Source organism: Tetrao urogallus (genome assembly GCF_951394365.1).
Source record: "Tetrao urogallus genome assembly, chromosome: 6".
NCBI lineage: Eukaryota > Metazoa > Chordata > Aves > Galliformes > Phasianidae > Tetrao > Tetrao urogallus.
In genome coordinates, this window is record NC_136819.1 from 56,381,284 (window position 1) to 56,409,047 (window position 27,764).

The 27,764-nt window shown below is 46.7% G+C and overlaps 2 protein-coding genes across 2 annotated transcripts; both read left to right on the top strand.

Moving 5' to 3' along the window:
* Nucleotides 1–3,555: 3,555 nt before the first annotated feature.
* Nucleotides 3,556–10,999, top strand: TBPL2 (TATA-box binding protein like 2; the record flags this gene model as incomplete). Its single annotated transcript, XM_079537818.1, has 7 exons — nucleotides 3,556–3,606; nucleotides 6,530–6,942; nucleotides 7,420–7,507; nucleotides 8,080–8,171; nucleotides 8,991–9,158; nucleotides 9,914–10,008; nucleotides 10,920–10,999. The coding sequence occupies 7 exons, from the start codon at nucleotides 3,556–3,558 to the stop codon at nucleotides 10,997–10,999; spliced, it is 987 nt and encodes a 328-aa protein (XP_079393944.1).
* A 2,103-nt stretch (nucleotides 11,000–13,102) lies between these two features.
* ATG14 (autophagy related 14) lies at nucleotides 13,103–27,752 on the top strand (the record flags this gene model as incomplete). Its single annotated transcript, XM_079536946.1, has 10 exons — nucleotides 13,103–13,353; nucleotides 17,787–17,849; nucleotides 17,969–18,011; nucleotides 18,406–18,487; nucleotides 21,751–21,988; nucleotides 22,365–22,594; nucleotides 23,055–23,176; nucleotides 24,246–24,332; nucleotides 24,435–24,520; nucleotides 27,446–27,752. The coding sequence occupies exons 1-10, from the start codon at nucleotides 13,130–13,132 to the stop codon at nucleotides 27,750–27,752; spliced, it is 1,482 nt and encodes a 493-aa protein (XP_079393072.1). The 5' UTR covers nucleotides 13,103–13,129.
* Between the last annotated feature and the right edge of the window lie 12 nt (nucleotides 27,753–27,764).

Sequence of the window (27,764 nt, forward strand, 5' to 3'; positions counted from 1 at the left end):
TCCATGTCAGCCACTGCATCTTGCTGAGCTGCCAGACAGCACTGTTCTATGGGGATTTCAGCAACTCATCAGCACTCTTTGCAGTGTTTGCATACAGCGAAGGCATTGCAGGTTGTGCTCTAATTCCTGCAGAACTTGCACCAAAGATGCCACGGATCCCAGCCCCATTTGCTCAAGTCTTCAGTGCTGCTGTGATCCCTGCAAACTAAACTCATAGAGCTCTGTTAGCACCTGCTACATGCACACCTCTGCTTTCCTGTGCAAACACACATGACTGCTGTTACTATATTATTTCTCCAGACAGGGCTTAAAGGACCAGTATTTAATTGGAGGAGTGAGTTCAGGGTTTGAGACACGATGCTTGCATTAGAGCCATTTGTCACAAAACTTGGAGGGAAGCATCAGCAGTCAGATGATCCATTGCACGCTCACCTCATTTAAATGCAATTCAATCTACACAGAGCATTTGGCACAATATTTGGGGAGATGACTTAACAAAAGGCATTTCTGCAACCAGGTGTCTGATATATCCATGCGTGAGCTGCCCAAGAAAGCCTGTAGCCATTAATTGCTAGGTAGCAATTAAGGTGTCAGCCAATGTTTAAGGCTCCCATTTGCCTTTTCTAGCCATTTTCAAGGCAGCATAGAAAATAAAAATAGAGCAAAGTGCTTTCTTCTCCTCCACTCTGCAGTCCAAGTGTGAACCGTTCAGAGCGTGGCTGGGCAGGGAGAAGTGGATTTCTATGCAAACAACATACAGAAAGCCCTCGTTTAATCACTTGCTTTAGGCAAATAGGACAATTAAGTGCAGCTAACTGTATGGTTTTAAAGTCACCATTCAGTCCCTCAGCTGAGACAGATGGCTTTTTCTGATGTCGCTTCCTCTGGCATTCAGTGGAGGGTTTGGCAATCCTTTCCAGGTTCGGTTCTCAGCAACTCTCTGACATGGGAGTAGGCAGGGCTTTCATTGCAGACAATGTTCTGCAGAAGGCAGAAGAATGGCTCTTTTCCAGCCAGTTCACCCCTCTTCCCTTTGGCAGACGGGGATTTCTTCCCTGGGCCCAGAAGCCAACACATACCCAGCACTGACCTCAAGTCAGTCCCTACCAGGGATATGGGAGATGTGCAGAAATGCTGAAAGCAAACCTGTGCTTGCAGAGAGCCCAATCCCCTGCCACTGGCATTGGCAGGGAATAAGGGATATAAGTAAAAAGTTCTTTATGATAAGGGTAGTGAGGCACTGGCACAGGTTGCCTGGAGAGGTGATGGATGCCTCGTCCTGGAGACATTCAAGATCAGGCAGGATGGGCCTCTGAGCACCAGATGAAGATGTAGGTGTTCCTGTTCACTGTGGGGGATTTGGACTAGATGGCCTTGAAGGGCCCCTTCCACCCCAAACAACTCCATGATTCTATGAAGGAGAGAACCTCAGGCTGCCTGGGACAAGGCAGAGGCCTCACCACTGGGCTGACGCAGGGCTGGACGGGTGATACTTTACACTGGGTGATACTTTACAGCCATCCTTCCCATCATCCAGTGATCCCATAAAATTAAACCAGACTCTGCCCCAACTTCTAGGCCTTGTGACTGCACTCCTGTAAGAGGGTCACTCCCAGCTGACACAGAGCAAGCCACTAAATGTCAAATCCAGTGGATCTGATTCTGTTCCTCTTTACACCGTCACAGCCCAATGATGACACACTTTAATTACTCACAATTAAATGTCAAATTACTCACCATTACTCATGGTGCTTTCTCTCCTTCCCTGAAATAAATCTAACATCTACTCTCCCCTTCACAACAAGCCTGGTCCTGCTGCTGGTACCAACATAGAGAGCAGTGGGGCAATTGGAAGATATTGCAGTGGGACATAACTTGCACTTAATAAATGGCTTTTCTTGGAAGGTGCTCTTGCTCTCAGCTGCTTTTTTATCTTCCTCAGAAGCACGGCTTTGATGGTGCAAGCAGTGAGGGCACCAGCAGATACAAGCTGCACCTGAGACACTCTGCTCCTCATAGATAATTACAGCTACAGAAACTTAGCAGGAAGCTCAGGTGAGCAGAAAGCAGAATGCTGCCAGCCATGGGCTTTTCATTCCCAAAGTGGTTCCTGAAAAAGATAAGATAAAGCCCAACCAGATTAACTACCTTCAGAGCAAGCAGCAAGACATTTAAGGGGTGCTAGAATAGGTGACTGATGAGAGCATTAATGAATAGAACAGGTAGAGCCTCCTTACTGACTTGCCCCATGCCCCTTCCAGCTTTTTGGAAATCTCCTGTGAATAGTACCACCCCATAACCAGATCATGGCATCCAGATAATGCTGTGTGCAATGGAAACATTTAAGAGACAAATACATGGCTAGTAGTAGCAGCTCTGCAGAGCTATCTTCTTGATCCAAGGAGGAATTGGGCTGATTTTGGGTGGTGCTGTGTGGAGCCAGGAGTTGGATTCTATGTTCCTTATGGGCAGCCCCTTCCCATTTGGGATATTCTATGGCCATACAAAGAACGATGCTGAATTGCTCTTCAAAAAATGAACCCCACTCATCTCCAAGGGCTTCTGCTTGTCACTGCTGCTGTTAGCAAAGCATCACGGCATTAGACTGATGAGAGAATTAGTAGCACAGCTGTGTTAGCACCAGAGGAACACCACAGCCACCACAACGCTCCCAGTTCCCGGCCTGAGCACAACAACAGCATTCCTGTGCCGGGAGAGCAACACAGTCCTGCAGTGCTATCTGCAACCACCAGGGAGCCCTTAGGGGACACTGCAGTTTTAGCCATCGTGAACTGGTGCAAGCCAGCTTTACCGTCCCCTGTAGTCTAAGTGCAACTTCAGAGTCCCCTCCTTGCTCTGTCTCCTGCGTGAAGCACATAAACTCACTTGAGGCTGAATTTCACAGAATCATGGAAGTTGGGGTGAGTGGAATTTGGCACCTGCAAACCATCAGGGAAAGACAAGTCCCAAAAATGCCATAGAACCAGCTCAGCAGGCTGCACCAAGGAGGCAAGGATGCTCATCAGTCACATACACTCTACTCTGTAGCTATAGGATGCAAACCTCATCTTTCACTGCCTTGGGGCAGTAAGAAGAGCCTGACAGCACCACCTAAAGCCTTTCTACGTGGGCTGAAGCTGCCCTGACAGTGAGGTGCTGCAAGACCAGCTGTACCCTATTACACCTGATGAAGCAGGTGGGCGAAGCTAAAGGCCTGCTGTACTTGCTCACTAAAAGGCCACAGCAAAAGGTGAGGCTTTATGTTTGCATGCTCTCCCTTCTCAGCTCTGACTCCTTGCTCATCCACAACCCTATGGAAAGGCTTAGGCTGTGCCTGTATCCTGATGGGGAGCACCAGGCAGAACCCCAATTTCTCCAGCACATCCCCAAGGTGAAAATTATCTACCAGCCTGCTTGCAAAGAGTAAAAGCAATGCTGGAGGTCACAATTCCCCTTGCTGTTCACCACCAGCTGTGCCTCGATGAGCTGCACCTGCTCCAGGGCTGCCCCGTGCTATAAAACTGTGGTTGGGGGGTAGCAACAGTTTTGGCACGCATGGAGGACGTCTCACCACTGGAGCAGTACCTGGAGCACTGCGGCACGCAGGTATCTATGGGGGGGAGAAAAAAAATACAACTTGCGTTGGCCGGGAATCGAACCCGGGTCAACTGCTTGGAAGGCAGCTATGCTCACCACTATACCACCAACGCTGCGCTGGTGGGGCTTTTCTGCATGTGTTCAAATTGCAGAGCAGCAATTCCTGCTTTCCTTCCCTTTCCCCTGGGTTTTTTCATGCTTCTTACTTTCTACGTTATTTATTTGCATGGGGGAAATGGAGGGTTCCTTCGGCCAAGAGCTACTGGGAGCACAGAGGAGCCTATGCCCTTCTTGCATGAGATTGCTCTCATCTCCTGTGGAATAAACACTGCTACACTCTAGCCTGTGTGCAAGGAGGCTCAATCTCCTCATGCTGGCTGGTAAATGTGTGTAAACATCTTTTCCTTTCTGTTTAAAATGGCTCTCCTGGCTCCAGGTGGATTCCTGCTGTTGCAGTTACTGCAGCAATAACAGAGTACAGGGCTGTACTTCTAGCTCTGTGTGTTCACAGCTCCCACAGTTACACGTTTTTTCTCCTTTTTACCATTTTCAGGTTAGAAGTTAAGTTTTACCCACGCTGCTTAAATTCCGAGACCTCCTGGTAGCAGTCAGCAATGTTTGTAGCCCCATAAGGTGTATAACATGGGGAGGTAGAACTTGGATTTTACAGATAAAATGGAATTTTCTATTTCAAACCTGTTGAGATACTTGATAGTAGCAGATATTTAGGATGCTATTAAAAAAAAAAAAAAAAAAAAAAAAAGCCAGGTCTGATGCTAAAAGCAGCTGGATTTGATTTACACATACCTGGGCTGCACAAACTACTGCAGTAGAAGTAAAAGGGCTCTTTTCCCCTCACACTGCCTCAAATGTGATGATCTCACCCAGGATCAGTGTGGAGTTTCCTTTCTGGAGCCGCTAGGAAATGTCCAAAGCTATGTAGCTGATGGGGCTTTCAGTGAAGTTAATTAACCAGGAGTCCATAGCAATAACCCTTGGCAGCCAGCCCAAGGCAAACATGGTTTTGTGCCCCTTCCACACAGCCTCTGAGCATCTGTTTAACATGAAGACCATCTTCCCCAGCATTTAACCCTATAAAGACTTTTTCTAAAACAGTTGCAGGGAAGATTGGCTTTCTTTTTCTGTCCACCTTAGCAGTTTATTTTGTTCCTTTTAGATTATATATTTTCCAGCTCGCGCTTCCAATCCCATTGACTGCACATCCACTAGCTTGTTTCTTTAAGCTATGCCTTCAACTGTTTGCTATTCATCTGTGGTTTTTTTTTTTACCTTTCTTTCTCATATTCTCTGATACCCTTTGCTATGTGTGAATAGTCCTGTATGCTTGCAGTGACAAGGCTTTTATTTGAACCATCTTCTGCTCGTTATGACTTACATGCATTGTGACTTTCTTAGACAAGTCCTATGGAGCTGAGTTTTATTCTGTAGTCAATTCCTTTAGAGCTGCTGCGTGGTCTGTTGGAGGTCTTGCAGAGACATTCCTTCTATTGTTCCTAGGGGAAAAATATATTAAAATACATATTCCATAATACATTGTTATTTCTAAGTAACTGCTTACTGCTCTAAAATGCTTGTATTTGACTTGGGTGCCTTACGATGTGCATCAGTGAATTCTGAGTGCTCTTGGGTCCTCTGCTGCAAAGGGGGGGCTGGGGTTTCCTCCAGCTGCATTCTGCCCTGATGATCTCACCTGGGGCTCTGCATCTAGAAGCCAGTTCTAGGGCTGCCTTTGAACCCACTTCAGAGCTAGACCTCCCTGTATCTATTTACACTGAGAGCCCTCTGTGATGATTGCTCACTCACTGAGAGTTTCACAAGCTGTGAATGTTTTCTCCAGGCAGGCATCCTGCAGAGTAACTGGGCGCAGAGCACACAACTGCTAAGTGAGCTGCTGAGCACAGAGCAGCACTGGCTCAGGGCTGAACACATCAATCTGGAAACCCTTTTCCCTGCAGAGCTTGGGCAGTCACTGCCAACTGAAGGGGCTCCGCCTTGCATGCAGTTTCCTGTTCTGATTTGTGCTTGGGTTTCCAAGCCCTTTTAGGCTCTCAGTGCTAGAATTGCCTAAACGAACACAAAACCCCTTGTACAGACAGCCCAAGCTGCCACCTGCTGTGGCAGGTGAAGTCACCTTTTTGAAAGAAGCTTTCCTCTGACTTCAGGCTTGTGGCCCCAATGAAGGAGGGAATAAATTCTTCCCTGAACTCTTGCCTTCTCAACGACGCGATGCCTTTTAAATACTTCTAATTCCTTTTTTAAACGACGCAGATAAAGGAGCGCATTAGTATGCAAGCATTTGCCTGCAGATACGTGGTGTGCTGTAATCACTTGATCTGGGGAAGGATGCTGGCTTTGGCTGCGTCTCGCTTGAATTAGTCTGGTAACCTCCAGCAGCTGAATGCTTAATTTGCTCACGGGTCCGTGAACTGCTGCCCTCTATTGCACAAATCCAACACAACGCTGACGCTGTCCCTTGGTAGGAAAAGGGGGAGTGTTACAGAGTGAGAGCAAAAGACAGAAAGTGCTCGTGGTCCTCCCTGGAAAAACTCGGGAGCAATTCCGTGAGCTACGTGCAGAACTGAGGTATGGCAAAGGCCCAGTGTCACCGCCGTTCCTCCAATCACTGCTAAAGGTATTCAGTATTTCTCAATTTGAGGCATCAGCACAGTGCTCTGGACTGCCTTTGGGGTGTAGTGGGGAAATGTGCATCCCCACCAGGAAAAGTTATTTAGGTTCTATATGCTAACAGCCAAGCAAATGATGGTTTCATACCCTAAGGCTCTTCTTTGCTATAATACTTGAGGGGAAAATGATGGAAAGCTCCTAGCTGAATAGAGAGAGAACCTAACGTGGTCTCCTAGTTGAAGTCAGTGTTTTAATACAACATCCTTATTGATGTTTTTTTTCTCAATTCAAGGATGACCTCTCTGCCAGTCCCCAGCTGTTTAATCCTATGAGCCCCTATGACGTGGACCTTCCAATTCAAGTAGCTGAAGATGTAACATTTGGTTCTCAATTTAATCAGCCCAAAGAGCTTCCTGCAGACTTCTCCTCTGTGGACCTCAGCTTTCTTCCAGATATTACCCAAGATAACAAAGAACAAAATCCATCTGAAGATGGTCATGAAATGCAAGGAGGGCTCAACGGATCAGTGCCGAGAAATGAGGACAGAGGGATCTTCATGGAGGAAAGCAGCCCGTCGTACCCAGGTGCAACCCAGCCAAGCCCAGGAGAACCTGGTGTGTGTCCTCCCCTGACACCAATGACTCCTATGACCCCAGTGACACCTGCATCAGAGAGCTCTGGCATAGTTCCTCATTTACAGTAAGTTGATGTTGCACGTGTAGCATGAGAAGAGCAGTACCATCTTCACAGTACCACCATCACTGACCCATCTCTGTTAAAGGCTAGAGGAAATACAGAGTAGCTTACACCTGTAAAGACAAATGTACTCTTTCCTTAGGAGAGCTCTAGGAAGTCTGTAAACACTCAGCAGTGGTGCAATTCGAAGCTGTAAATTACTTCAGTGGTTTAGTTACTGGAAGACAAATAAATGTAGCACATTGGGACTAATAATTTTGTATCTGGTTATGTTTCCTCTTCTGAGAAATTAATTTTGGTATTGAATGGCTACAGTTTGGCAAAAATAGCTCAGTGCTGAAGTGGGAAAGAGGTGGGCAGCAAATTAAATGTTGGCAACTGTTAACAGGGCTGTGTCTCCACATTAGCTACTAATAATTTTGGGGTTTTGCTCTGTAACAGCTTCTTTCTGCAATGTGACAAATCTTTCTCATTCTTCAGGAATATTGTGTCAACTGTAAATCTGGCTTGTAAACTAGATCTGAAGAACATAGCTCTGCATGCCAGAAATGCAGAGTATAACCCAAAGGTAAATCCTGAGGGCTGAGCTTTATTCCTATTCCCTTCTCTCAGTGCTGCTGGACTCCAATATACAGATGCACCCTGAGCTTCATCCCTTTTCTAACAGCACTGTCTTGACCTACAGCCCTTGCTGGGGAAAAGAAAGATATGTCCAAAAGCTAAAAGAAAGGGAATTACTTGGGTCAGAGTGATACTGTGCATCTCTATGCTGTAGAAATGGACTGGGAATAAGTGGGGTTCATGTAGATGACTCCAGGCTCAATAAAATTTAGGTTTAGTTGTTCTAAATGCCCAAGTCATGGGTGGAGGGAAAGTATAATAATTTCAGGGTGGTAAATAAATCCTTTTGCAAAGTAACTGCATGCAGTGCTGAGCTCTGTGGTAGTGGGAATTCTTTGGAAGAATGAACAGACGTGGTACTGAGGAAGGGTAGATGTGGCACTGAGGGACACGGCTTAGTGGGCACGGTGGGGTGGGCTGGGGTTGGACTTGGTGATCTCAGTGGTCTTTTCCAACCTTTGTGGTTCTGGTTCTATGATTCTTTCAGCTTGACTCTGAGGTTTGCCTTTGAATTTCTAGAGGTTTGCTGCTGTGATCATGAGGATCAGGGAACCACGAACGACGGCCCTTATCTTCAGCTCGGGCAAAATGGTTTGCACAGGAGCAAAAAGGTACTTGTTTCTTTTGCCTTCTTTTGTCTCTCAGCTGTACCTGTACTTCCTCAGCTCAGCCTTGTTTAAATTACCTAGCACAGGGTTTGCTATCAACTGCAAGAAAAATGAAGCACTAGTCCTGAAAATGTTTTCTTTGTGACAGGAGTTCTGTAATTACTGACCTGCATGCTTCTGCCCCTGAATATAGATTAGCTGAGTAGGTATTAGCAGAAAAGCTGCTAAGATGCCCAGGAGTTGTTAAGGTTATTTGCATTTCTCACTGACTTTAAAGTGAGTTGAGATGTAATTTGTGTCTGTCAAGTTTCTTTGGTGTCAGTTCACTAGACGACACGTACGCCTGTAGTGAAAATGGGGGCTGGAGAAAAGCAAAGATGATTTCTGTACTCTGAAGGCCCTGCTTTCAAATTCAGCAGCTGCCTCAATATGTTGTTCTTCTTTAAGACTCTAAACTGCCCATGAGATGATGCATTGACTCACGGCTCAGGAAACCTCTTCTCCAACCCCCACCTAGCTGGATGGCCACACTGATATCTGTGGTCTCCCTCCTGCATCAGCCCTAATTGAAGGGATGAGATAATGCTGCAAGGCATTACTTAAACAGTGAAAATCCTTGGTGATGTAATGTGCTCATATAAACCACAGGAAAACGAGCACCACAGCACGCTATTCTTTATAGCTCACTGAAGTGCTTCTGGGGATAAGACCTTACTATTTCGAGCAGCAGCAGAGTAGCATGGTGGTGGCTCTACGTGGAATTCCAGCTTCAGAGCAGACAAAAGCCCTCAAGGCTGCTTCCCCCTTCTGCTTTTCCCTCAGTGAAGAGCAGTCACGGCTCGCAGCAAGGAAGTATGCGCGTGTGGTGCAGAAGCTGGGGTTCCCTGCCAAGTTTCTGGACTTCAAGATCCAGAACATGGTGGGGAGCTGTGATGTGAGGTTCCCCATCCGACTGGAAGGGCTGGTTCTCACCCACCAGCAGTTCAGCAGGTACGTGGGAGAGTGGGTTATGGCCCCATGGAGCTTGGAACGTTCTTTGTAAGCTGTAAAGAGGCTCAAATTCTGGAGCCTGGCAATTTAACGTAATAATTAACTGAGTGCTGAATATCAAGCGGATCTTTGGCTCACCAGAACTGGTTCAGCAGGCGAGAAGTGGCTGTAAATTCCACGTACGGATAGCAAGGCATGCTTTCTGCACTAACTCCTGTTCTGAGCAGGGCTCGGGCCAAAGTGACCCTTGGCTTAATTACAGCAGTGGCACGGTTGCAGTAAAGCCTACAGCAGTACGATAGCGATGAACCCATCTTGAACTTTCTTCCCTGTGCTGTTTGCTGCTTTCTCCTTGTAGGATGTCTAAGAGCAGCTAATGACCAACATTTTGTGCCTCCTATTATTGCCAAGTCCGATGCTAAAGCTCAGAGGGAGACTGCAGACCATGTACAAAAGGAAAAAAATAACCTTGATTAAATAATTCAGGTTTAATTGAGGCAACTCTTAAGCTACTTGAACCTATGGAAAATGGGATTCAAAAGTCTATAACAGTAAGCACAGGGCACTCCTACCAGCTCTGCTGGGGTTTACTACATTTCTGTTCAAGATATTTAGACTTTGACCTGTCTTTTTCTGGGTAGCTAGCTATGATCTGTGGGTTCAGCTTCCTGCTAGTATAGTCATAGAGCATTTCATCATGCAATGCTGAAACAGCACTTGCATTTCACTAATTTTACCTGCTTGTTTTCAAACAGCTATGAACCTGAACTATTTCCTGGCCTTATTTATAGGATGGTCAAACCGAGGATAGTGTTGCTCATCTTTGTGTCTGGAAAAGTTGTTCTGACTGGTAAGTGGTCTCGTATCATCTGTAACTGAGAGCTACTACATCTTCTGAGGAAGTGTTTAAATTGAGCATACCGATGTCATATCTTGCTGCAGTTAAGCCACTTAGCAGTCTTTTTGATGCCTACTGCTGCTTATCTGTGTTTTCTGCAGATAACAATGTTGGTATTGTTGCACTAGAACCTCATGTTGCTTTGTGTAGTGTCTCAAATTTCCATGTCATTAAACTCGAGTATCTTTATTCAAAGCATAATGCCTCATCGCTGCAAGGAATCCCACCAGGAGCCTGATGTGCCAGTACTACTCACAGTTGCTTAAATAGGAGTATCACAAGCAGCAATTGAGAATTGGACAGGAAGTAAACTTCTTAAAACACTTCACTGGCAATGTGTACTTAGGATTGTTAGAGGAAAGGGTGGAGAAGTAAGAGCCTGTTCCAGATGGTTTGGCAAACTCGTGACCTAACACAGTGCAAAGAATACAAAACATCTTGGAATTGGAGGAGTGGAGCTCTGTAACTGTGGATGAATTTCCACTATGGGGAGAAATCTCTCCATTTCTTCTTCCACCTTGCTTCTTATCAAGAGGCAGAGCTGTTATGGTTAAGCAGATAAAACCATGATTCTTTGCAGCTGTATTACTTCAAAGCTAATGCATGACACTTTCAGGAAGAGCCCTAAGCCTCAGCTTAACCAAAACTAGTTCAGTCTTACAGCAAGCTAGAGATTGTTGTTTGTGAGGTAGCAGAAGTAACAGGGTGGAAATTCTTCCTCCAGTTTTATCAATGTTAGCTTAAATTTGCTTTTAAACTCTTGTTTCTTCATGGTGTGCAATCTCATCGTTAGGTTTGAAGTGCGTTCAGTTGCTCTCAATACTGTTTCTTACCTTTTTTTTTCCCCTCAAATGTCTTTACAGGAGCAAAAGAGCGTTCTGAAATCTATGAGGCGTTTGAGAACATCTATCCCATTCTTAGAGGTTTCAAGAAAACATCATGAAGCAGCCTGAAAAGTAGATAGAAATAATGTATGGGTTTGTATTGCTAAGCATGGAAGAGAAGCCAAGGCTATTCCTGGACCCAAACGTATAGATGTGGAGGATGAAAGTGATGTTATTGTGAATGCTATAAATGCTGATCCCTTCCTACAGTTTGTGAAATGTTTTTTCTTGCAGATTTGCTGTCCATAATTCACTTTGGTTCTGACAACTTCCGTCAGGCAGAGAAACTTACCAAACCAATGTACCTTTAACAGCATGCATAATAAGGTTGGATTTAGTTTGTAGTTGAAACCTTCTGCCTTTTCCCTGTTGAACAGGCAAACTGACACTACACTTCAAACCACCCGGCAACCCAGCTCCTGCAATGTTGTATTTTCATGCTGATTCATTCAAATTCAAAATACATTTGTTTTTTTCTATACTACAGCTTACAAAATCCAGCATGACTTTATTTCAGTGTTCGGAAGGTAGTGACTGCAGAGGACACCGGACTCCCTCTGATCACACAGGTTGGATCAACTGTTGTGTAACGGTGCTGGTGTTCCCTTAGCAGAGAAGATATTCAAGGGCAGTGCTGGAACACATTCAGAAAGGGGGCTTGCTAAGCTAATTGATTAATTGGTCATGGCACGGGTTTTAACAAAATGCTACCTGTTTGTGTTACTGAAGCCTGATCAGATGATGACTGATCGGGAACAGCCTTTAAAGTGGACTTTTGGACACACAAAAAAAGTCTTGGATGCTCAGGGCTTAATTATCTGAGTTATTTAACTAGATAACAGCAATGAAAGCATTTGGTGATTTTTGCAGCTGATGCTGTGGGGCTCTTCCACTTTCCTCAAGTCAAGGCCTTCTTTGCTAGAGGTGTCTCTCTCAGCTGAAACGAGTAGGAAGAGTGTAGAGATGATTCCTTTACTGTTCTGGTCTCTGCTACGATTCTCTGGAAGCGAGAGTGCTTTTTCTTGTCTCAGAACAGAATTTTGGTGCTGCTGGGCCTCATCTCCTCCCCTTGTTTCCTGCTGAAGATGGGACAGATCTGTCAGTAAGCTCCCTGAGCCGCTAGAGGTTGCTATTTGATGATTTAAGCGCAAGCTAAGCTAAAAGCTGCCTGTCCTCAGTAGAAGCATACAATGTTGGCAATGGTTTAATGCAGGACAGAATACCTGTCATGTCTTGCTGCCACCAGCTTATTTCTGATTTGGAGAGGCAGTGACTTCAGTGTGTCTGCAATCTCACTCCAGTACTTTTATAACTTTGCTCCTTGGGAACAAAAAGCTTGGAAAACTTCATGCACTTCCTTATGATAAACTGGTCTCAACTGCCTTATCAGCTGCTTTGTCACAAGCAAACTGTGGGTTTCCACACTCAAATCTATTCTAAACAGAGACTGACTTTTCTGTTTGCTTTCCAACACTGCAGACTTTCCACCGCTGTGGGCTGAACTTCTGTTTGCGCTGTGGCTGTTAAAGCTGATAAGCATGATTTAGCAGAATCCTTGCAAGTGAAAAGCAGCAACCTGCTCTTATTGGTGTTTGGAGATGGCTTATCTGAGATGAGAAAGAAAACTGCTTTTTTCATCAAGAGCTGCATAATTTCACCAGTAAAATCAGCGCTCTTTTAAGAAGTGCAGAAAGAGCTTGGAGATAAGAAACGGGCTCTGTGTCTTCTCAGAGCTGCTGATAACCTCGTGTTTGCTATGGTAACTCGTCTTAAAAACAAATATTGCTGTTCTTTTTCAGTTTGAGATGGTTTCAGACTGAAAGAGGGGAGGTTTAGGCTGGGTATGAGGGGAAAGCTGTTAAGAACAAGGGCGGCGAGGCACAGGGTGCCGGTGATGTCCTGCGCACACCGGGGTTCGGGCTCCGAGCGCTGACGGAGCTGTGGGTGTCCTGGCGCTGAGGGGAGCCGGGATCGAAGGTCCCTTCTACCTCCAACTCCGTGATTTTATGATCCTGTTGTTTGTTTAACCGTGCCGTCGGCTTGCGGAGCGACAGCGCCAAGCGCTCGCGCGCCAGTTCCCGCTCCCCGTGAGGAGCGCGGCTCAGCCCGCCCCGCCGCCTCAGCGCCGCTCCCCACAATGCCCCGGGCCGACAACAGTCCCACGTGACCGGCGGCGCGCCGAGCCCATCATGGCGTCTCCCAGCGGCTGCCGGCCGCAGCCTGGCGGGCAGGGCGGCGGCGGCGGCATCGGGACCGGACCGGGGGTTCTGCGAGGCGCCGAAGAAGACGCCGAGGGGCTGTATGTGGCGGTGGAGCGCTGCCCGCTTTGCAACACCACCCGGCGCCGCCTCACCTGCGCCAAGTGCGTGCAGGGCGGGGACTTCGTCTTCTTCGACGGCCGCGACTCCGAGAGGTAGCGGGGTGGGGGGGGGGAGGGGGGGAGGCGGTGTTCTGCGCTGTGAGGGCGGGGCGGCCCTGAGGTGCCCCGGCTCTGGAGGTGCCCGGTGGATGGGGCCCTGTTTACCAGCGGTGGTTTGTATCGTTAGCTGCTGCTGCGAGTGATTCCTTGTGCTATTTCGGGAAGGGTGCTAAGCGGGGCGTTGTGTTGAAGGTCCTCACGCCCGACGCCCTTCACATCTGTCTGCCAAATGTCAGAACGGCGGTGCCTTGCTGCTTCCCTCGGCTCTGCAGCTGACCCAAGCAGCTCTTTATGCCAACAGGCGTTTAATGCCGTAAACTTTCTCTATAGCTGTTTGCTGGTAGTCTGTACGATTGGACGATGATGTGCCAGTCTCACATTTAAACAAACGTGAGAGTCTGAAGCGAAACCCAAATACCAAAAATCGATTCATGCCTCCATCTGTATCCACACGAGCAGACCCTTAATCCTGGCTAAGGTGCATTACAGCCAATGGGAGTGGGCATAAAGGTGTCTGGTCTGGTACTAAATGGGAGGTTGGTGGCCCTGCATGTGGCAGGGGGGTTGGAAATTCATGATCCTTGAGGTCCCTTCCAACCCAGTCCATTCTGTGATTCTGTGTCAGCCTGCAACATTCTGACTGTGGACTGCAACTTGTTGGGGTTTCTTTGTTTTTGTGTGACCTGGAACCACAAACTGCTCTCTCTGAAGTTGATGGAAAGCTGTGTGTCTGTGTGAGGCTGCCCATGGTTACCTGCAGTTTCCACAGAAATCTTGTTTTGGGCATTTGGAATATAAAGCAAGTAGTTCTTGTTGCCCTTGCGCTGCCTAAAGATTTTGGCTAACCTTCAGGCTTCACTGAAGTAGCAAAGCCTCAATCATCCTGCATTAACTGAGGCACAAGGAGTTCCTTAACCCACTGAAAAACCAAAACTGTATAGGTATAGGTGTAGTCCTGGCCAAGGTACCAGAGGCAACAACAGCTCGTCTTAAAAACAAAACAACAAAAAAACAACTCTCATCTTCCTCCTATTTCTCGCATGGGGCAGGGTCAGCTCTTCTACCTGACTGCTCTCACTGCATCTTCCTAAGGTGCTTTAACCATCCTATTTAGCTTTGTATGTTTAAGCTGCTTTGCTTATTTGCAAGAATAATTTCCTGTGGGTTTTTTCCCCATTTTTTTTTTTTTTTCTTTCCCCTTGGTCTGAGTGCAGTCTTCTGTCCTGTACCCCCTGGATTTGATGTCTTGATGCTCAGAGCTTTTCTAACAGAAACACAGCTGTGCATAGCAGCTTTGCATTCACAAATAAGGGAATAACATCACATGAATAGCATAAGGCCAGTTGATTGCAGTAGGAAAGTTTGCCATGGGGACAATGCTTCCTAAAGCTTGGATTTCTTGTTCTTTCAAAGCTTTAGAATTGCTGATGGTTTAAAACCGTGCTTGAAATGTGTTATCTGTGCTGGATAATTAATGTTTAAATGACTGATAGTGAAGTAAAGGAATCACAGCATGGCCTGGGTTGCAAAGGAGCACAGTGCTCATCCAGCTCCAACCCCCTGCTGTGTGCAGGTCACCAACCAGCTGCCCAGAGCCACATCCAGCCTGGCCTTGAATGCCTGCAGGGATGGGGCATCCACAGCCTCCTTGGGCAACCTGTGCCAGTGCCTCACCACCCTCTGGCTGAAAAACTTCCTCCTAAAGTGGGAGGAGAGAGGGTGAACCAGCCCTCATCTCAGCAGTCAGCTGCATTGCAGTGAGGGGTTTCCATGCATTCCTTGGGCAGTGAGCACAGGCAGGAGCGACCTTTGCAGCCCGGCAGGGACAGCTGCAGGCACGGGCTGAGCACAGGCTGTGTTTGCTGGCAGCGTTCTGTGTTTGGTCACTTGATGCCTTCGAGTGGGACGTGGGTTAATTTTAGCTGGGAGTTATGACCTGGATGGGGTCACAAGAAGGGTTGCTCTGGGGAAGCTGCTGGGAGTGCTGTCAGAAACTGCTTTGGAATGCACAGGGACACCCATGCCTCCCACACTGGAGTCCTCCAGGCTGGAGGGAAGTGTTGTTGCCTCTCTCTTCTTAAAGAGTATTCTGTAGTATCCAGTGATGTGGCACTTAGGATTTTCTTGTGTATTTTTTCCCTGGTGAAGGTAAATATTTTAATATTCTAACAGCAAGGATCTGCTTTTCATTAGATGATTCCGTGTGCTAAAAGCTGCAGTAAGGTTGAAAATCGCACCCTGTGTCTGTGAGGAGGAGCGATGGAGGAGCTGTTAAGATTAATTATTGAAATAGGACTATAATTAAGGATGAGCAGTCCGGAAGTCCTGCATTAAATAATCGCTGACATTCTTCCTTTCATTAGCAATGTGCTGTACGTTACACCAGCATCTCAGTGCTAATTTCAGCCTGGAGACTCTTTCCTCACAGGAGCTTTTTCCCTCTGCCATAGGCAGAAGTCCTCAGAGTATGTATTCCATGTGGACTTGCTTTGCTTTGTATTTCTGCAGGTAACAAAAAACAAAGACAACACAGTTGTGGTGTCTGAGGCTGCCTGCCTGATTTCTCCGGGCAAAAATCGGTGGCTTTTTGCAACAAAAGGATTTTATTGGAGAGAATTGGTACAGCACTGCCACAGCTGCCCTGGGGATGGTGGGTCACCCTGCATGGAGGTGTTCCAGAACTTTGGAGATGTGGCACTTAGGGAGGTGGGCATGGTGGGGTGGGCTGGGGTTGGGCTGGAGATACACCATGCAACACAATGAAAAATAGGGCAATATAAAGAAATTGAAATGTTTGCTTTAGGAGGAAGTTTTTCAGCCAGAGGGTGGTGAGGCACTGGCACAGGTTGCCCAAGGAGGCTGTGGATGCCCCATCCCTGCAGGCATTCAAGGCCAGGCTGGATGTGGCTCTGGGCAGCCTGGGCTGCTGGTTGGTGACCTGCACACAGCAGGGGGTTGGAGCTGGATGAGCACTGTGCTCCTGTGCAACCCAGGCTGTTTTAGGATTCTATGAGAAACCTGCTGAAGGAGTTTGCAGGAGCTGCTTGACGCAGCTGCTAAAGTGCGTGGTGAGCTGGAATCTTTGCAGCCCTCCACAAATATTGCCACCTTTCCTCCTTACAAAGAACTTCCTTTAGTCCCAAATTCTTGACAGATCGCTCACCTTTTTGCTGACGTGATGGACGTGATTCAGGTAATGGCATTGAGTCAGACTCTGTGCCCATAGGAAAACAAGCACTGCCAAATTTGCTCAGCTCTCCCGGTGCTGAGTGCTGTGTTTGTGGGCTGAGCTATTTCTGCCTTTAGCTCAAGGTTGGAGGTGCTGGTGGTGTGTGTGCTGCTGTGTGTAAACACACACTGGTGCAGCTTACATGGTGAGAATACATAGAAGGAGACAGGGAAAGATGGACTGATGGATGCTGAGCCACCAGGCTCTGGTTGCACTGCATTCCTTGGGTGCACACGTGGCCTCAGGCCCCTGTTCCAGCACCTGCCATTGGGTTGGTGTTGGTTTGGAAGGAGAAGGGATACTTCTGGCCTGCAGACTCTGAGGGCAGCAGACAGAATTTCTGTTGTTTTAATGTTTTTAACATGGTTGCATACATCGTAAAGCCATGGTTGGGGTCCACACTTTCAGGTTTGGGCACTTTGAGAAGAGGAATGAAGCATTTTGAGGTTTAATGTGAAATCCAATCCACGGGAGGGAGGGAGAGATCCCAGACACCACCCAGCCAAGCTCACTCACTGTGTAATTCCTTCTAAATAAAGCTGAGATGCCCCTGAAATAGAGGACTGGGTGGGGATGTGTGTGAACCATTTCACTTTTTATTAGGGTGTTCAAGAAGTGTAGAGATGTGGATCTGAAGGATATGGGCACTGGGCATGGGGGGGGCGGGCTGGGGGGGGGGATCTTGGAGGTTTTTTCCCAAGCGTGATGGTTGGAACCTATGGAGGCAAGCAGAACACAGCTGTTGCATATCCAGGGGAAGGAAATGCAGGAACCTTAAAAGAATACTTGCTCCTGATTGGTTATTGTCAGCTCCCATGGCTCAGACCTGCACCTCAAGCAGGCTCTTGGGTCATGGGCTTGTGATGCCTACAAGTGCTTGGTAGGAATAAGTAGGAATCAGTGCACCTTATTGCTGCTGCTGGTACAAGGAGTTGGATGTCATTTAGAAGCCTTAAGTGAGAGCTCTGCTATGGGGCACCATTGCTGAGTATAGTAAGAGGTTCTGTTGCTATCCCTGGGAGGTGGATGCTATACAGTTCTGCAGGAGTTCCATACATTTAGCTATTTACTTCCAAGGGTTGAGAGAGAATTCGGGTTTAGAGACACCTGCAAGCTTCAGGCTTTTTACTGTTTCAGGCAACTTACAATGCCAAAAAACTGTGCAAAAACTGGAATAAAAGCATTTAATCTCTTCCAGGTTTTCAGACAAGAAAGAAAGGCTGATGCATCTTAAGACCAAACAGAGAGAATTCCAAAAACAGTAAGTTGCAGTCATTAAGTGAAAGTACATTCCTTTAGAAGATCTCTCTGATGCACTGCTGCTGGAGACAGATGTAGTCCAGATAGTCAAATAACTTTCATTCATGTTTTTCCCCCCAGTGTTTTGAAGGCCATGGAAGGCAAAGAGATAACTGATCAGCTGGTGAGTTATTCAAAGCTTCCCGTAGTTTCTGAGCTCTCTGAATTGCTGGATCACATTCTTTAAAGTTACATTTTACCTCGAGGGCGTTGCCTTGCTTTCCTAAAAAGCCTGTTGTAAGCAAAAGCAAAATCAGCTCTGTGCCAATACGCTTCATTTTTTACTAGGTATTATTCCTTCAGTAACTTATTATGCTGATTGACTTTAAGCTAAGCTTTCTACTTGTTTGTGGCTTTCCTCTGTGCTGAAAACAGTATGTGAAATGTTTATGTGTTGGTCTGAGCCGATGCAGAACGTCCTGCTCCTTTTGCACCAAAGCTGCTGGCTTCGTTGTTAATCATTAGTCAATGCATTTGAAACGGTTTGTGCCCTATTGCTGCTGAACCTTCTTTTTCAGAGATGGAAAATAATGTCGTGCAAGATGAGGATCGAGCAGCTGAAGCAGACCATTTGCAAAGAGAACGATGAAATGGCCAGACGTGAGTAGAGCCCTGCTTCTCTAACGTGCGTAACTGCGTCTCAGGGAGCAAAAATTCAATTGGTTTGAATTTGAGGGCCAGCTCTTAAAAATATTGGATTTCCAAGGCAGATCAGCGAGTGGATTTCAGCCTTTTTATGCTTGGATGTTAATTAGTAAGCAGTAGGCATTATGCAGCTGGATGGAGATCATTTTGCAACGGCTTAAAAAGTAAATGCTTAGCAGCCTATGAATTTCTCCCTGGAGATGGTTTTATTCAGTGCAGCGTTCCTGATCACTTCCTCTTGATAAAGAGCAGCAAACAGCTCTACAGCTGTTATGGATTTCACGTAGCCGGTGAATTTTAACCCACACCTGTCTAGAAATCCCAAATTCCTGCTTGAGTAATACTGTCATTGCAGTATGGCACGAGCTGGCGAGTTGCTGACATTCAGCAGCTTCAGTCATGAAACTCGTTAAGCATTTTACACAGGAGAGATTTGTAGTGTCATTTTTCAGGAGAGAACGTGCAGCTCCTCAGTCTGCTCCTTACAACCTCCGTGCAAAGGTGAGATGGGAAGCATATGCCAAAACACACTGACTGAATCAGGGGTGCTGTGATGACTTCAGATTCAAGAGGAGCCAGATGAGAAGTGGTAGCACGGTCATGTAACTGAGAATAGTTATAAAAGAATGGCACAGGCTAGCATTAAGAACATCCAAACCAGCGAGGTGCAGGATGGTTATGTAGTAGGGAGGATGGATAGTCACAGTAAGAAACATATAATAAGAAAAAGATGAAGGACAGGTGAGTCTGTTAGTTAAGAGGAAAGTGAATTCAGCACCTTCTTGCTTCTTCTAACAAGGAAAATGTGATCAGGTGTTGAACCAGATTAAATTTTACATCATGAGAGGACTGCAGGGCAAGGAAAGAAATCAGGCAGTTAAAGGTTGTTTTGGTTATGTCAGTGCAGCCTTATCAGATTCACTGTAGGGAACTTGAGGAACGGGCAGTGGAGCTCTTGAGAACACTTGAGGTGGAAAGGATGTCTGAAGGAATAGAGTGCAAACAGCATCTGTTGTCAGAGGATGGATGGAGGGGGAACCTTAAACTGATGACAGTCACCCTCTTGTAATCTTACTGCATTGTAGGGACAGAGAAAATAGCAGAAAGTGATGCCTGCTTTTAATTAAGAATAGGTCAGACTGAATTGACCCCTTCTCTGGAGTCAGGTGCTGCAGTGGAGGAAGCAAAAGATGCAAACATACCTTGTCTTTGGGCTCTGCCCCAGACTACCTCACGAGCAAGCAAATAAATACAGACTGGATGTAATCACAGAAAGACTGCATTCAGAGAGAGGTGATGCTTGTCAAACCAAGGAGGTGAGACAGGCAGGGCTCCACAGGGAACAGTTCCTGGCCCAGTTCTCTTTACTGTTTTCCATAATAGCTTTCTCAGTAGCACAGACAGTGGAATGGAGGAAGCCAAGGCGGATGACAGCATGAACTCTGTGCAGAATGGGATCAGATTCAAAATCGTGCAGATAAGTTGATCGAATCATCTGAAATGAAGGAAGTTAAGACCACGTTGTTTAAGAAAGAGAAACTATAACCTCATAGCAGGGAAAGGTGGTAGAGTTTGACAGGACAGAATGTGAGGAATTGCAAATTAAATAAAAAATACCAATGAAGTGCTGTTCCAGAAAGGTTCAGACCTCATTCTGAGTTATACCAAGGTAGGCTTTGTATTTAAGAAGAAGCAATTATCCTTCTGTTCTCTGCATCAGTGCTGCCTCAGTGGGAGCCCGGAGCCCAATTTGAGCAATTGAAGAAAGATATGAATCAACTGGAGAAAGTCCAGGAGGAAACATCAGGAATAAAACACAGAGTGGCTACAAAAAAATGGTGTTTGCTTTGCTTTGCTTTGCTTCTTTAAAAAAATAATAATAATAATAAAAAAATGAAGAAGAGCAGTTTCCAGGGACCAGTTAGGGAGTGAAGCTCCTCCACCTTTCTGTTATTCTCAGAAATAAATGCTTACATGTTCTTAGTCTGCAGCTTTTACTGTTTACCTGATGAATCCATGAACTGACCTGACTCTTACCCATCCATCCTGCCGTTGGCTCAGTAGACCCAAAAGGAACTCTTGCAATGAGCGGCCAACAATTCCTTCAATTGCTGTGCTCCCCTGTCTGGGAAAGGTAGCAGCCTGTGTGCATTGAGGCAGATAGAACTGCTTGGATGTTTTCTTGATTGTCTTTTCAATGGTATATAATGTAGTTCCTTCTTGGAGCAGCAGAAGCCACAAAACATTCTTACTGTACCTCTGGTCTCCTCTGTGCCTTGCAATCAAAATATATCAGAGGAGCAATGTCAGGGCTTACTGCCTGCCTTCTGTGCGAGGGGCAGTTATCCCATTTCTTGATTACAGGGAAGTGAGCGCTCTGCTGTGTGCAGGGCATGACTGATGCTGCTTCCTTTCAGCCATAAAAACCGGCACTGAGCACTAGAAGGGGGCTTTTATTCAAACTAGGGTACATTAACATTTCTCCATACGTATTTGGAGACATTTTCCTCTGCTTTTGAACGACGGAGGCGGTGAAGTCACCCTCTGCAGCACCATATGTTTGTGGAAGCGTTGCTGCAGTGAATTATTTTATAGAAGAATCAGCAGATGCTCTTGCAGGGATTTTTTTCCAGCTCTTTGTGTGCCTGCTGCATGGAGGATATTTGGGCAGTCGCAGCATTTCATAAGCACAAGCACATTTGCCATTTTGTGCTAAGGAGAGGATTGTGCCACTGGGATCCAGGATCTTTACGAGGCCATACGTGAGCACAAAGCCCAAATAATGTATGTTAATAGGAGCAGCGGTGCCAGAAATTGTGAGTGGAGATGCTATCTGCTCTTGATTTTGGCTGCAAGCAGCTGGTGCCTGTTTGGCCAACACCATGCAAGCATGTAGAGTCAAGCAATTTCTGTCACGATGATTAGCGTAGAAGCTTAATTAAGCTGTGAAATCTTGGCTTTTCTGTTCCAAATCCAAAAATAGCTGGGTAAAAGATAGGGAGAGATTAATCCCAATGTCAGTCTCTTTGGAGCTCTTTAGAAAAGATTAGAAAGTTGTACCACTTAGCAGCTGGAGAGCGTTAATAGCGAGGCAGAGTTTTCTGTTCTAAGCCGCTGTGGATCTCATTTGCTATAAATATTAATAAAGCTTTTCTCAGGCTTACTGCAAGTACCTCGCAGCTCCTTTTCCTAGCTAACATCTGCTGCTGCCTTCACAGATGCAGAGGGGCTTCTGAGAACTAAAGAGGAGAACCAGAAGCATTATCGCAGGGCTCAGCGGCATCAGGAGAAGAAGGAGAAGATCCAGAGGCACAACCGCAAACTGGGGGACTTGGTCGAGAAAAAAACCTACGACTTGAAAACCCAGCACGAACACCTGGCACAGCTGCGCCGGACGCACATCCTGGAGCTAACGTCAGTCATATTTCCCATTGAAGAAGTAAAGACAAGCGTGAGGTACGCAAGGCTCGTCCTTTCGGCCTTGCTTTTCCTAGCTTTGGACACCCAGGTGTGAGTCGTGTGAGTCTGAGCTCAACGCCGCGGCTCCCTGAGCTTCTGTGGGGAGGGAGGAGGTGTTTCCCAAAGGCGTTGGACCTGAAGACCGCAGCGTAAGAATCTGAGAGCCTCTGAGAGGTCTGAGCTGTGTGTCCACTCTTGAAATAGATGATAAAAAAAGGCAGAGCGGAGTAGCGTGGCGATGGAGGAGCACAGCAGGGCTGTTTCTACAGGTGTTCTGCTCTCTGAAGTCTGGCTGCGTGCCTGCCAAGCACGCTGCTGGCTGTATTTTTTTTAAACTAACTTAAAAATGCTCTGTTCTTCCTTGGTGCTGCAGGGATCCTGCAGATGTGTCTTCTGAGAGCGACAATGCTATGACCTCCAGCACTGTGAGCAAGCTTGCAGAAGCCAGGAGAACCACGTATCTCTCTGGGAGATGGGTGTGTGATGACCACAATGGGGACACCAGCATCAGCATCACGGGGCCTTGGATAACCCTTCCTAATAACGGAGACTACTCAGCATATTACAACTGGGTTGAGGAGAAGAAGACTACACAAGGACCAGGTAAGGAGAGAGGTCTGGTGAGGCGTCTGGGATGCTCCAGAAGTCATAGAAGTTGCAGCTTTGAATGCCAGCAGAAAGCACTGGGAATCAGTAGCCCGGCCCTTTGGTTCTTTCCTGGGCAAACCTGAGTCACAAGTAAAGAAACACCAGTATAGGGAGTAGTCCACTGCCAGCCTCTTTTGCAGGAAATGCTCATTGGGACACGGTGCAAAGTAATAGAGAGATAAAGTTAATTATTCACAGTTTTGACATGGTTTGCATGCTTATCGATTTAGCAGGAATTCCAAGAATTACTGTTTTGTACCAATTTCTGACAGATCTCACTGTAAATGATTGCTGCATTCAGGCAGCTCTCAGTACTGACAAATGACATTTCCAGAGGAGACTTCAGAAATGCATTAACACACCCACTGAGGCTTCATTTAAAATGAGACTTTCATGCTGTTTTTATTCCTTTTAGATATGGAGCACAATAACCCTGCTCATACCATCAGTGCTGCACTGTGCTATGCAACCCAGCTCGTTAACACTTTGTCTCTCATACTTGATGTAAATCTTCCCAAGAAGCTCTGCAACAGGCAAGTAAATGCAAGCCTCTGAGAAGATGAATCAGTTACCAGTGCTGAATAACCTTAATTCAGTTTGGTTTTGTGAATGAAGTCATTGCTTGGAACAGCCTTTATGGTAATGGCTGATGGCTCACAGATTTTTTTGTGCCATTTAATTTCATGGGGAGGTCCAGTAGGAATTTAGACTGCAGTTAATCCTCCCTCCCTCCTTTTCTACCTTCTGAGAGCAGAGACCAGCCATTCAGAAGGACAACCTTCTAACCACCTTAGTCAGCATCCTCGTATTGGAGTGAAATACGATAGTGTGTGAATAGCACTTTTCATTTCATCAGACCCCACTGTGCTTTACAAAATACCAGCTCAATTCAGCAGCTCTTAGTCATCCTGAACAGCTCCACTGCAGTAAGAGATGTAAAATGGGACCTTATGATATGGTATGACAGCAGTGTAATTCTCTCTGGATTAAAACACTGGTGGGGAACGTAGCTGGCTGCCAGGTATCTGGGAGTGTGTAAACCCAGCCGTGATGAAAGGCACCATTGGGTTTTTAGTGCCTACACAGAGCAGATGGGACCTGTCCAAAAGTAATTCAGAGGAAGCTGTGAGCTTGGTTTGTCTTCCAGGGGTTTCAGCTGTACTGCTGAGATTCTTCTAGTGTTTAAAAAATCACAGAATCATAGAATCATTAAGGTTGGAAAAATACCACTAAGATCATCTGGTCCAACTGTCAGCCCATCACCGCCGTGCCCAGTGGAGCAGTGATTGCCAAAGTGAGGACACAGTGGTTGGGTAGGATCCCTGCAGGTTTTCTTGTGCTATTATTTGGTTGGTCAGTCTTCACAGGACAAAAAGGTTGGGAGCAGGGAAATGAGGCAAGATTTAAAAGGAGAACCAAAAGGGTTTGGCTGTGTTGAAACCTTGAGTTTGCATATGGTTCACATCAGCTGTCCTGGTGAAACCACTGAGGCTCGGGCAAGCCTTGTTTGCTGATAAAATGCTAACAGAGAGAATGCTGATGTCTGTAGTTGGTGTCACAGCATTTTTTGTGTGCATGTGTGTGTATGTGGTCCTTCAACAGTGAGTTCTGCGGGGAGAATCTCAGCAGGCACAGGTTCACGCGAGCAGTGAAGAAGCTGAATGCTAATATCCTTCACCTCTGCTTCTCTCAGGTAGGGGCAATGCACGTATGGATCCTTTGAATAGCTTTTAACTTACCAGCTGCAGGTTTCCTCCAGTAACTGGTTGTCTTTTTCTCACCTTCTCCGTGGCAGCATGTCAATTTAGATCTGCTGCACCCACTGCACACGCTCAGGAACCTCATGTACCTGGTCAGCCCAGACACTGAGAACTTGGGCAGGTAAGAAAAGCAGCACGTCAACACACCCGTGCCTGAATCCCCTTGGGAGTTATTATGCATTTGCACTGTGGCTCACGAGGGAAGTTGTTCTTCTTTTCTGCTGCACCTTTGCATAAATGCACATCAGAAGTTCGGGTGGCTACGTGGGGAGGACGGAGGGAGGGGATTCTGAGCAGGGCATTGCATTGCAGACACATCTGTGTGTTGTGGCTGTGTGTGTGGCAGGGCTCAGCTGGGGGCTTTGTGACTGACCGTACGGACTGGTGTCTCTTGTGCTCCAAAGCAGGAACTGCTTCCCCCCAGAGCACAGCAGCACACATCCCATCAATCTCAATGTGCTCTGAGCGTGACCCTGCCCACATCCTGCAAACGTGTATAAGAGCAGCCAGCAGTATCAGCCTTAAAGTAAATACCAAGTAAAGCTTTCCCAAAATAATTCCAGTCAATGAGCACCCTAGACCAAAGTCCACACTAAATAATATTCGTTTATGTGTACATTAACAATTTTTCTGTTAACTTAGTATGTGATTAGAAGAACATAAGTTCCTATAGACTGCACACAGCAGTTTTATTATTATTAGTTATTTATTTTCTTCAGTTTAAGAAAGTTAATACTCATTTCCTCTTGGAATAATCCAGTCACTTGAGGCTGAGGCAGTCTGCAAATGTTTGTGAATTCCACTCTTTTATTCCCTCTCAAATGCACCAATGCTTTGACATCCACTTTTCCACTCTGTTCTGGTGTACAGCTCTAGTCTGACTTTAGAGCCTGCAGTGTCACTGTGTCTTCAGATTGATGTTCTTTGGGTATACCCCTACTTAGTCAGCCCAAACATACAGGGAGCCAACTTAGCTCACTGTGGAAAAACTGATGTGCTTGTCTGCAAACAGGCAGGGCAAGAAACACCCAGAAAGTGAAGAGCTGTGTCCTGGGAAGGATGCTGAAAGGGAGGTGAGAGCCACAGTGGGCAGAAAGCTAAACCTGATGGGTGCCCGTGATGGGAAGTAGAAAGGCAGAGCAGAGAGATGGGTCTCATTTCTCTGTGCAACTCACAGGAAATAGAGGCTGTGCATGGCTTTGTGGTCCTGCAGAGACCACGAGCACCACTGAAAGCAAAGAGTCAGGGCGGGGTTGAAACGAGGTGCATGCTTTTAACACAGAGATTTAACTTCCAGCAAGAACGGAGTGGAGAAGTTCTTTATTTCCTTGTGTCTTCTTGTCAAGGCGGGATGAGTTTCTGGAATGGATGTGTTCATCAGGCAGGATTCAATGGGGGATGTGGAATGCAGTGGCCTTTGTTATAGAGGAGGTCACAGCAGATGATCTCATGGTCCCTCCTGGCCTTAAACCCGATGACTCCCTTCTTGTGTTGCCTTGTTAAGCAAAATGCTGTGCCAGAGGGCAGTGCTCCCATTCCTTTCTGTATGATGAAAGAGTTTACCTCCAGTTTCTTGGCTGTCTGCAAGGTCTGCAGCAACTAGCTGTCGTCATTTTCCTTCAGACTTCTAGGCCTCTAGTTGCCTGATGGCCTCCTTTATAAGCTAATATTTTCACACATGTGTAATTTTACCAAGCTTTAATTGTTCAGGTTAACATTTCCTGTGCTAAACGGCTGCTTCAGGCTGCTTCTCCATGTAAGGTTGGAGAACCACCGTTAACTGTGCTAAATTCTTGCTCCTGTCTCACTGAGAACCTGAAAGACCTTTGTGCTTTGGAATTAGATTTGTTTAACAGAGACTCTGCTTGTGGGGAACCAGCTTTCTCCTGCCTTTGTGAGCACCTCGCTTCGTCTGACAGTGTCTCAAAGGCCTCTGAAACTCTGCAGGTGCTCTGGATTATCATAGAAATCCTTTGAGTTGCAAGGGACCCTTCAAGGCCATCGGGTCCAACCCCCCTGCAATGCACAGGGACACCCACAGCTCCATTAGGTGCTCAGAGCCCATCCAGCCTGACTTTTGGGTGCCTGCAGGGATGGGGCACCAGCACCTCTCTGGACAACCTGTGCCAGTGCCTCACTACCTTTATTGTAAAAACGTTTTTTCCTTAATCTCATCTAAATCTCCCTTTAGTTTGAAACCATTTTCCCTCTTCCTATCACAATAGACTCCGCTAGAGAGTTTGTGCTCTTCTTTCTTATAGCCTCCCTTTAGATTTTGACTTGCCACACTCTGGTGCAAGGCTGTGGGACTGGGCAGAGTGCAGTTGCTTCTATTACCAGGCAGTGGCAGCAGGGAACTCAGAGTCGCTCCCAGCAGAGCTGGGTTTGGCCGGGACATCTGGAGATCTTATCCGAAGCCCCACTCAGAGCAGAATGAACTACAACCAGCTACTGAGGACCAGCTTTGAGTGTACTGAGGAGTGCTTTGAGTACCTCCAGTGATGGAGACTCCACAACCTGTCTGGGTGAACAGTTTTATCACTCTCACGTGAAAAAGAACTGCAGCTCTTGCTTGAGGTGAAGTGCTGCTGTGGACAGTCTCTGTTAGGGAGTTGTGCCAACCATCTCCACAAGCTGTAAAGCACACCCTTCCCCTTGCTGACCTGCAGCTTTCCCTGCAGTATTCTTGGCCCGGTCAAAGCTAGCGTTAAAAATCAAAGCTGTTCCACATCAAGCTGAGATTTCCACCAGTGGAGCTGTGAGTTACTATCAGTAGCTGTGTGTGTGTGTTTCTCTGTGCACTGCTGAAGCCAAACAGCTCCTCTGCTGTTCCTGCTCATCGCTTCCTTGGCCAACTGTTTTCCTTTTACCATTGTCACAATATGGTTGTAGCCAGGGAGCCTCTCTGTGCCAGCTGATAAAGGCAGAGGTTTTCTAATGTCTGTTCCATGTGCACATGACAGAGCAGGCTGCTTAGGCAGGCCTAGGACAGCCCCTCTTCTGCGCTGTACTGGAAGCACTGACAGCGCTGTGTCCGTGTCCACAGGTCTGGCCCTTTTGAAATCAGTGCTGACCTGGAAGACTCCATGGAGTTCGTGGATCCCAGTGCCACCGGTGAGACAGATGAGAGCGGAGATGAACACGTCAGCGACGAAGAGACGGATCTGGGGACAGACTGGGAGAATCTGCCGAGCCCCAGGTTCTGTGATATCCCTTCCCAGCAGGTGGAGATGCTGCAGAGCCAGAGCACGCAGGTGTCACAGCCCATCGCCAGCAGCAGTGCTGGCGGGATGATCTCCTCTGCTGCTGCCTCAGTGACCTCGTGGTTTAAGGCGTACACTGGGCATCGCTAACGAGCACGGGAA